Source organism: Vulpes vulpes, chromosome 7 (genome assembly GCF_048418805.1).
Source record: "Vulpes vulpes isolate BD-2025 chromosome 7, VulVul3, whole genome shotgun sequence".
Lineage (NCBI taxonomy): Eukaryota > Metazoa > Chordata > Mammalia > Carnivora > Canidae > Vulpes > Vulpes vulpes.
Genome location: NC_132786.1, coordinates 8,693,209 through 8,703,607, shown reverse-complemented (window position 1 = coordinate 8,703,607; position 10,399 = coordinate 8,693,209). Strand labels below are relative to the sequence as shown.

General features: G+C 45.9%; 1 protein-coding gene across 1 annotated transcript; it reads left to right on the top strand.

The window, feature by feature from the left end:
• The first annotated feature begins 21 nt into the window (after positions 1 to 21).
• NDUFB2 (NADH:ubiquinone oxidoreductase subunit B2) lies at positions 22 to 8,581 on the top strand. Its single transcript, XM_025982143.2, has 4 exons — positions 22 to 219; positions 5,275 to 5,419; positions 6,597 to 6,699; positions 8,499 to 8,581. The coding sequence occupies exons 1-3, from the start codon at positions 122 to 124 to the stop codon at positions 6,669 to 6,671; spliced, it is 318 nt and encodes a 105-aa protein (XP_025837928.1). The 5' UTR covers positions 22 to 121; the 3' UTR covers positions 6,672 to 6,699; positions 8,499 to 8,581.
• Positions 8,582 to 10,399: the final 1,818 nt, after the last annotated feature.

Genomic DNA, 10,399 nt, shown 5'->3' with positions numbered 1-10,399 from the left:
GGAGAACACCGCCCCCATACGTCACCGGCGGGGCGACGCCGTGACGTCACGGGCCGGGGCGCCGGCGGAAGTGACGCGAAGGCGGGGCGGCCTGAGAGGGGCTCCCTGGACGCCGGCTGGCATGTCGGCTCTGACGCGCTTGGCGTCTTTCGTTCGCGTTGGAGGCCGGCTGTTCAGAGGCCCCGGCCCGCGGCCGGCTGGAGGCGGTGGAGTCCGTCAGTGAGTGTTGGCCGGGGGGAGGGGCCTCGCCTGCGTCTAACGGAAAACGCCGGTCTTCGGGACGCCCTCACCTTGACGCCGGGCACCCGGGCCGGCCCGGCAGCGACCTCTGCCCCGCGGCATGCTGGGACTTGGAGTCCGGCTCCGCGACGCGGGGGCGGGGGCGGGGCGGGGGCGCCGGGGCGGGGTTCTCTTGGCGGGCGTTAAACCGCGCGTCCCGCCGCTCCGGCAGCAGGGGAGCCTGCCCTCGGGAAATTCCGTTGAACGTGGAGGCTAGCTGGAGCTAATCCGGGGGCGAGAGCGGAAGTCGGGGAGGAGAGGGCGTGCTCCACGGAGGAAACCGCCTGTACCGTGTGTCTCCAAGCGCCGGCTGGGAGGCAAGGAGAGGCACAGAGCTGCCCCCGGAGACCTGGGTGTTATTTTTTATTTTGTTTATTTTTTTAAAGATGTTATTTTTTTATTCATGAGAGAAACAAAGAGAGGGGCAGAGACCTAGGCAGACAGAGAAGCAGGCTCCCTGCGGGGGGCCCGATGTGGGACTCGATCCCGGGACCCCGGGGTCACGACCTGAGCCGAAGGCAGACGCCCAACCGCAGAGCCACCCAGGTGCCCCCGGCCTAAATGTTATTTTTTAGAGCAGTGTTAGGTTCACAGCACAATTGACCGGAAGGTACAGAGATTTCCCACAAGTGCATAGCCTCCCCCATAATCACATTCCCCGTGAGAGTGTTCCATTTGGTAGAAGTGATGGACACGTTGTCACCCAAATGCCATAACTTGTATCAGGGTTCACGTTCGCGTGAACAAGAACTGAGAGTGAGCAAAAGAGGAGTCACCTGTGAAGTAGCCCAAAAATTCGACTGGAGAGCATAGCGCTGAGATGCCAAGGGTCAAATCTGCCAAAACCAAATTGGTAGTGCAGAGAGAGTCAGTAAGAGCAGGATGGAAAATAGAACATTTGATTCTTACAGGTGATGTTCCAGGCCCCTTAGATCAGGATCTACGTATTCCCCAAGAGGCAGTGCAAGGTAGTGGTTAAAAGCAGGATTCTGGCCCCAAACTGCCTCATTTCAAGTCTCACCTTTGCTACAGTTGAGCTATTTGCCCTTGAAACAGTTTCTTTCTCTTTCTTTTTTTAAAGATTTTATTTATTTATTCATGAGAAACAGAGAGAGAGGCAGAGACATGGGCAGAAGGAGAAGCAGGCACCAAGCAGGGAGCCTGAAGTGGGACTCGATCCCGCGTCTCCAGGGCCACAACCTGGGCGGAAGGTGGCACTAAGCCACCCAGCTGCCCCCCCCCCCCCTTTTTTTTGAAGATTCCGTTTCTTGGGTCAGCCCCAGTGGCGCAGCGGTTTAGCACGGCCTGCGGCCTGATCCTGGAGACCCGGGATCGAGTCCCACGTCAGGCTCGAGCCCGCTTCTCCCTCTGCCTATGTCTCTGTCTCTCTCTCTCTCTGTGTGTGTGACTATCAAATAAATAAAAATAAAAAAAAAAAATCATGGGATGCCGTTGGAGACTTTGAAGCAGGAACGTGATATGATCTGGTTTCATTTTTTTTAAGTTTATGAATTTTTTTTAGTAATCTCTGTACCCAGCGTGGGGCTTGAACCCATGACTCAGAGATAAAGAGTCACATGCTTTTTTTTTTTTTTTAAAGATTTTATTTATTTATTCATGAGAGACACACAGAGCGAGAGAGAGGCAGAGACACAGGCAGAGGCAGAAGCCGGCTCCATGCAGGGAGCCTGATGCGGGACTCAGTCCTAGGGCTCCAGGATCACACCTTGAGCCAAAGGCAGGCACCAAACTGCTGAGCCACCCAGGGAAGCCCCCCCCCCCCCCTTTTTAAAGTAATTTATCTACCCAACATGGGGCTGGAACTCAAAACCTGGAGACCAAGAGTTGCATGCTCTACCACCTGAGCCAGCCAGGTGTCCCAATGACCCATTTGTTTCAAGGAATAGTTAATACAACATGTCACTCTAACAATAATGAGATGTGTAGAGTTCCTGGTAGTGGGTTTGAACTAGAATTCTCAAATATTATTTTAATGAATTTAACCGATAGGCCCTTATAATTAGATTATATCTAAAACCTATTAAAGAGGAGGAAGCGTCTTGTTACAGTGTATTGAATTACCATCCCCATGGTTTGTTTGTATAATACAGTATCTATATGCACAGACAGATCCTGAATAAATACTGTTAAATAAAATTGGCATATGATGGCATTACAGAAACGGTGTGATATATTCTTCAGGTTGTAAAGCAATAATTCTTGAGGGAGCCTTTTAAAGTAATACATGGCCAGGGACACCTGGGTGGCTCACTTGGTTAAGCATCTGACTTTGGCTCAGGTCATGATCTCAAGGTCCTGGGATTGAGCCCCACATTGGGCTCCCCACTCAGCGGGGAGTCTGCTTGTCCCTCTGCCCTCCCCTTCACCATGCTTAAAGAAAGATACATAATACTCAGCTATAAAAAAGAATCAGGGGATCCCTGGGTGGCTCAGCGGTTTGGCGCCTGCCTTTGGCCCAGGGCGGGATCCTGGAGTCCCGGGATCGAGTTCTGTGTCGGGCTCCCAGCATGGAGCCTGCTTCTCCCTCCTCCTGTGTCTCTGCCTCTCTCTCTCGGTCTATCATAAAGAAAGAAAGAAAGAATCAAATCTTGCAACCACATGGATGGAGCTAGACAGTATTATGCTAAACAAAGTAAGCCAGAGGAAAACATTATTTCACTTATATGTGGAATTTAAGAAAACAAACGAATAAAGGGGGAAAAAGGCAAATGAAGAAACAGACTTCTAACTACAAAGAACAAACTGATGGTCACCAGAGGGGAGGTGTGGGGGAAAGGAGGAAATAGATGATGGGCATTAAGAAGGGCATTTGCTGTGATGAGCACTGGGTGTGTATGTAAGTGATGAATCACTAAATTCTACTACTGGAACTAATATTACACTGTATTGTAACTAACTGGAATTTATATAAAAACTTAAAAAAATACATACAGAAAACCCCACATTCATACCTACGGAAAAATAAAAACCATCTCATACCACTCAGCTAATTATCAATATTTCATGTAGAGTTTTCCAGATAAAAGTTTTAATATATTGGATAAATATTTACATAAAAATGAAACTATCACTTCAATATGGTATCATGCTGATGGGAATTCTAGTTAACTGTGTCTTCGGTTCATAAAATGAGAAAATTATTAATATTGTTTGTTTATAGGCAGTATATAAGAACTTAGGCTTTGCCTTCAAATAATACCCCAGTGTTTTCATTTGCAAACATTAATAACCATACAATCTATCTCATAGGATTATGAAAATAAATGATTACATTTAAAATGGTTCAGGCGGTGTCTGGCACATGGAAGACAGTAAATGATAACTGTTAATAACCTTTTTTTTTTTTTTTTAAAGATTTTATTTATTTATTCCTGAGAGACAGAGAGAGGCAGAGACACAGGCAGAGGGAGAAGCAGGCTCCATGCAGGGAGCCCGATGCGGGACTCGATCCCAGGTCTCCAGGATCAGGCCCTGGGCTGAAGGCGGCGCTAAACCGCTGAGCCACCTGGGCTGCCCGTTAATAACCTTTAAGAACAGGACAGGATACTACAAAGGGGAGGAGGTAATACGTATTAGGGACCCATAGATTTTTTAATGTTCACAAATCTACAGCGCATTTTGAAGAAAGTGCAGTTTTGGTAGTTTTTGCTGGATTGAAGAGCATGTTGTTTTCTTTTTTTTTTTTTTTTTAAGATTTTATTTATTTATTTGTGAGAGACAGAGAGAGAGGGAGGCAGAGACACAGGCAGAGGGAGAAGCAGGCTCCACACAGGGAGCCCGACGCGGGACTCGATCTCAGGTCCCCAGGATCACGCCCCTGGACGAAGACAGTGCTAAACTGCTGAGCCACCCGGGCTGCCTGAGCATGTTGTTTTCCAAGCTGGTTCTTACCTGAAATGAAATTTGTGAATACATTTTATATAGAAATTCTCTTTAAATTCTGTATCCCATTTTTGTATGGGAATATGTATAGCTGCTAAATGGAACTTGACAGTAACATCATGAAGTACAAATTTTATTATTTGAGTTAGATTCAGGGATCCCTGGGTGGCTCAGCGGTTGAGTTGTCTGCCTTTGGCTCAGGGCATGATCCCGGGGTCTGGGGACTGGGGATTGAGTCCTGCCTTGGGGTCCCCGCAGGGAGCCTGCTTCTCCCCCTGTCTATGTCTCTGCTTCTTTCTGTGTCTCTCATGAATAAATAAATCTTTAAACAAAGTTAGATTCAACCAATAATAATTATAATCTAACTGAACAAAATGCAGACCTTATGGATTGTGTCCCACAATTTGTCAACAGAATCTAAATGAAAAAAAAAAATCCCAAAAGTTGTTCATACTTACTGTTTGAGGGCTCTTTGCTCTGTTCAGAACTATTAGCTTATTAAAAAGGATTTGCTGATGTGCGTGGCTGGCTCAGTCCATAGAGCATGTGACTCTTGATCTCAGGGTCATGAGTTTGAGCCCCACATTGGGTGTAGAGATAACTAAAAAAAGAAAAAAAAAAAGATTTGCTGAGTCCTTTTTCCCATATAGTGTTCTTTATTAGCAAAGACTGTAATAGAGCAGAAGGCATAATTTGCCTTGGAAATAGATGGCTAAACAGAACAAGATTACTTTGCTGATGTGTTTTTTCGGATAAGCTAAGTGACCTACTACTGTAGGTTCACATTTCTTAACTGAAACTTTTGGGCCAGCACCCTGTTATTAACACATTCCTATTTCTGTTGTAAAATCCCTGTATAATCAGTAAAGGGAAACAGTCTTTCATCAGTGCAGGCCAGTTTTTGTTGCCAAACAAGTTTAAAAGCAAGCTTATGAAAAATGAGTTTTGAGGCATTATGGAGCTCTGTCAACCTGTATTTCATGGAGGAGATGAGAACTGTTAGATTTTGTTTCTAGATGTAACTCAAAGTTTTAGATGACTTCATGCTTTGAAGGGGTACCAAGTTGCATGACATTTTGTTTCGTCCTGTAGTGCTGGTGGCGATGTGCATATTGAGCCCCGGTATAGACAGTTTCCCCAGCTGACCAGGTCCCAGGTGATCCAGGCCGAGTTCTTCAGTGGCACCATGTGGTTCTGGATTCTCTGGCGTTTTTGGCATGATTCAGATGCTGTGCTGGTAAGTGCAGGAGAATAATTCTAATATATTAATAGAATATTATAATTTGATTAGATTATTATTACTAATATATTAATAGCTCTGCTTTTTTTTTTTTTTTTTTCCTCCCTCCTTCCTGTATGTAGACCGTTTTCATACCTGGTTATGTCCCTTTACCATGTTGTCTTTGTGTATGCAGGAATCCTGTTATTTACAGAAATACATTCTCTCTGACCTTTCCTCCTCACAGGTGTACATGTGGGTAGTCCATCTCTTACGGTTTCTGTTAGGTTGTCATATTTGGAAGGAAGACTTGAAACTAATTCTGAACCAGGGGTTCATCAGTGGGGTTAAGTTTCACACCAAATGTCTTTAAATGCTGACTCATCTCGTCTGTCTAGAGGCCCCGGGCAGCCAGATCGGGGTGGGAGAGATGTGGGCTAATTTGTCTTAAGGGGAGAAGTTAGATCATGGTAACTTTCTGACATGCCTTGGCTAAGCTTTTATCACTTTTACACAGACCCTGTTCCCTGGGAAATTATACCTTGAAGCCATTGAAATCTGCGCTTGGTGATCCAAACAGGATGGGAAAAAAATATTCAGTGTACAAAGTCTCAGGCGCTTCAGATTGATTCATGTCCTATTCTCTTTGAGTTTATCTGTGCTCGTGTCACCCAGGAGGGAGCTGCTTCGTGTCTGAGTTGGCAGCACAGAGTCCCCCCTAACTCACTGTAGGTCAGCTGTCAGGAGTCTGGGTGGCTGCTTGGCTTGATCAACGATGCCACCACAGACTAGGACTGAAGACGCATGAGGCTCCCAGGTCTCTCCCAGGTCGGCAGCAATGACAGGACACTTTGAGATGTTACGTTTCACCGCAGCTTCAATACGTTGTCAAGATGCGGGATATCTTTGCAATCTGTTGTCTCCCTTCTGCCTACCGTCCATCACAGACACACTGAAATGCTGGCTCAGGCTGTGGCTCCAGAATGGGTCGGCTTTTACAGTTCGGGCCATAGCCCATCTTGAACAGATTGAAGAACAGTTGGATCATCAGATAGTTAAAGTAGTAGTTTGTTCATGTGGCTTTTCAAGGGCTGTGCATATGACAGCCTTACCATATTTGTTTATCTTTTGAATTTAATTCATCGTATGGAATATAGAGTCTTTACTTTTTTTTTTTTTTAATGGTTGTCACCAGGGTCACTTTCCATATCCGGATCCTTCCCAGTGGACAGATGAGGAACTAGGTATCCTTCCCGATGATGAAGACTGAAAATAAAGATTGAACTCTTTGCAAGCAGGTATGCCCCTGGTTCCTTTTTAAAGTTGTTTATAGGGCAGCCCTGGTGGCTTAGCGGTTTAGCCCTGCCTTCAGCCTGGGGCATGGTCCTGGAGTCCCCGGATCGAGTCCCACATCCGGCTCCCTGCATGGAGCCTGCTTCTCCCTCTGCCTGTGTCTTTGCCTCTCTCTCTCTCTCATGAATAAATAAATAAAATCTTTAAAAATAAATAAATAAATTGATGAGATACACACAGGGAAGGAGAGAGGCGGAGACACAGGCAGACGGAGAAGCAGGCTCCATGCAGGGAGCCTGATGTGGGACTCGATCCCGGTACTCCAGGACCACGCCCTGGGCCAAGCAGCTGCTAAACTGCTGAGCCACCCAGGAATCCCCCTGAGACTTTTTTTTTAAAGTACCAGCTGTGCACAGAGATTGCAGTGCAAGATAAGATAGATACGGAGCTTACAGTTAGGTTGCAGGAATACTGTGTTCCACCCTGAGTGATTGAATGGAAAGTACCAGCATATGGGAATGTTATGATACAGACTTATGTGGAAATTAACCCTAAAAAGTAAAAGGTAATGGCCCTTTCATTTTTCCAAATTATGAATCAGAGTTTTTCTTCTTTCAAAAGGAAAGGTACACTGGGAGTAGGTACTAGGAAGAGGAGTCTTTTCTCCCACAGACCCATTAGGAGTTAAGACATTCTCAAAAAAAAAAAAAAAATTCTCATGTAATGTGTTTTTAAATTAGTCCTTGCACATAAATAATTGCCATCACTCAAACTGCCTTGAAAATTACTTATTTTTGTGAATTGTTTGAAAGGCTAGGAAGCATTAAAATGAAAAAAATGGGGAATCCCTGGGTGGCGCAGTGGTTTAGTGTCACCTGCAGCCGAAAGGGTGTGATCCTGGAGACCCGGGATTGAGTCTCGCGTTGGGCTCCCTGCATGGAGCCTGCTTCTCCCTCTGCCTGTGTCTCTGCCTCTCTCTCTCTCTCTCTCTCTCTCTGTGTCTCATGAATAAATAAAATCTTAAAAAAAAAAAAGTAGCTTATTAACATGAAAATTACAGTTTTGGGGTATGTAAGGGAGGAAGGGAATAGGAAAAACTGTCACCAAAGGGCAGGCAGGTCAGCTGTCTCACAGTCGTGTCCTGTGTCTGGATTTACTCTGGGTAAGTCAGAGGTCCTAGTCCTTACCAGCATCCTGCTTCCCTGTGGTAATGTGCCTGCCAGCACTAACCTCCTCTTCTTTTCTGTGGATTTATTAAGATTTTATTTATTCATGAGAGACAGAGAGAGACAGAGGCAGAGACTCAGCAGAGGGAGAAGTGGGCTCCCTGTGGGGAGCCCGATGTGGGACTCGATCCCAGGACCCCAGGATCATGCCCTGGGCCGAAGGCAGATGCTCAACTGCTGAGCCACCCAGGCGTCCTCACATTTTATTTTATTTTTTAATATTTTATTTATTTATTCATGAGAGACACACACAGAGAGAGGCAGAGACACAGGCAGAGAGAGAAGCAGGCTCCATGCAGGGAACCTGATGTGGGACTCGATCCTGGGACTCCAGGATCACGCCCTGGGCCAAAGGCAGGCGCTAAACCGCTAAGCCACCCAGGGATCCCGTGTCCCAACATTATAAAGATGAGACTGTAAACCTCTGAGAAAGCAAGGTGACTTTGCTTCTCTATAAGACTAACTACTCACGTAATTGATGTTCAGTGAATGCTTGAATAATTGAATGAGTCAAAATTATGAATTTGAATTATTGAAAATAAAAGTACTTAAAGCTTTCTACTTTTGTTTCCCTGCAGGAGCCAGGTGAGAATTTCAAGCAATTATGGACTTCATATTGTACATGAAAGTTGTAAAATTAAAGTGTTTTGGTCAACAGTGAGGAACTGAGTCATGGATGTTTCTGATAATGACAACTACCCCTATGGATTATTTCCTGTGTTCCCAGCTGCTGTCCTGACAGGTTCCAGGCCCTTTCAGTGGATCCTCTGGGATACCCCATGGTGTAGACAGACATTAGCTCCACTTCTCAGGCATTTCAGGCTCAAGGAGATGAAGTAGCTTTGCTTGAGGGTCACATGTTGATGGGCAGCGACGTTAGGAGTTGTTGCCAGCACTTACCTGCAGTGCCGTGCAGCCTTCTCCCGGTGGATGTCTTAGTCATATGTATGTGGACAGCGTGAAAACTCTTGCTGTTTCTCTGCTGCTGGTGTTGTCTTGCCCTGATACACAGGTTAAGAGGTCTGTGTGGTCCATTTCTTGTATTTATGTATCTCTTGTAGGCTGGGTGTTGTGCTGCATGGCCATTTGTGGACCTAAGACACATGTCCAACTAGTAATTCTTAGGGCTGGAGGAATGGGAGATATGGGGGAAATAGGATATTCCACTTTTTCTAAAATGTCTTTCAAAGTAGTTTTGAACTTTCTGTAGCGTAGCAGTTCTGAGTAGGTAGGATGGAATTTTCTGTTATCCATAGATAAAAATCTGCAGTGTAGAGTGGCTTAAGGACTTGCCCAGAAGCAGAACTATTCATATTTTTATTTTTTTATTTTTTTTATTTATTTTTATTCATATTTTTAATTTAGGTTTTTGACCGCTGAAGTGTTGGGAATATAATGCTAAATATGGCAGATATTACTTATTTTTTTAAAGATATTATTCACAAGAGACCAAGAAAGAGGCAGAGACACAGGCAGAGGGAGAAGCAGGCTCCATGCAGGGAGCCAGATGTGGGACTCCATCCTGGACCCCCAGGATCACGCCCTGGGCCAAAGGCAGACGCTCAACCACTGAGCCACCCAGGAGTCCCAAGGATTCAGTTCTTAAGGAACCTAGAGTTTAGGAAGGGGAGACAGACACTGATTGAGATTTACTAAGTGCCCTGAAGGAAGTAACGGGTGATGTGCTAGAGAGAGGTGGGTACTGATCTTTTGGGTGGGTGGGACCTGAACAAGTGGGAGGAACCAGTTGTGCGAGGGTCTAAGGGGAAGGGAGAGTGCTTCGGGGACAGGGAACAGTGAGAACCAAGGTCTAGGTTGGGACCAGGGTCACTGAGGAACACAAAGTCCAGTGGGGTTCTAGCAGGTGAGGCGATGGGGACTAGATGAGGTTGGTAGGTCATGGCCACAGGTTTAGGTTTTATATGTCAAGTGAGAAGCCTCTGGCAGGCTCTGAACAGGGGTGATCCTTGGGTTCCCAGGCCCCCACTGGTTCTCCTCAGGTGTCAGTGGACACAGTGACAGCAAGGTTGATGCACTGTGAACAGGTCCTCCCACTCCACTGCCAGCTCAGCAGTCGGGCCTGGTGCAGCGGTGCAGAGACACTTCTCTGTTTTGTGTTCACTCACGGTGAGAGTAAGCGCGCTCAGCTCAGGTGAAAATAGGGCAGATCTTTAAAAGGCCATCTCTTTCCTGTACTTTTTAGGTCTAAGTTTTGTTGTCTCCTTCCCGCCAACAAAGCGTTTTACTCATGTGTACTCACTGCAACCGTGAACTCAGGTAGGATAATCCCACTAGCTCTTTTCCTTAGAAACCTTTCAGAGTTGCTTGATTTGAATTAAAGGTAACTTTAAAAACCGCAGTCTTTTTTAAACTCAGCCAGTGTGGTCTCCACATACTGGATCCTCCTTTTCATATTTGAGCTGATGCGGGAGTCGTCTCCAGCCTTCTCTCCAGGTGACGACCTCCATCCTGTCACATT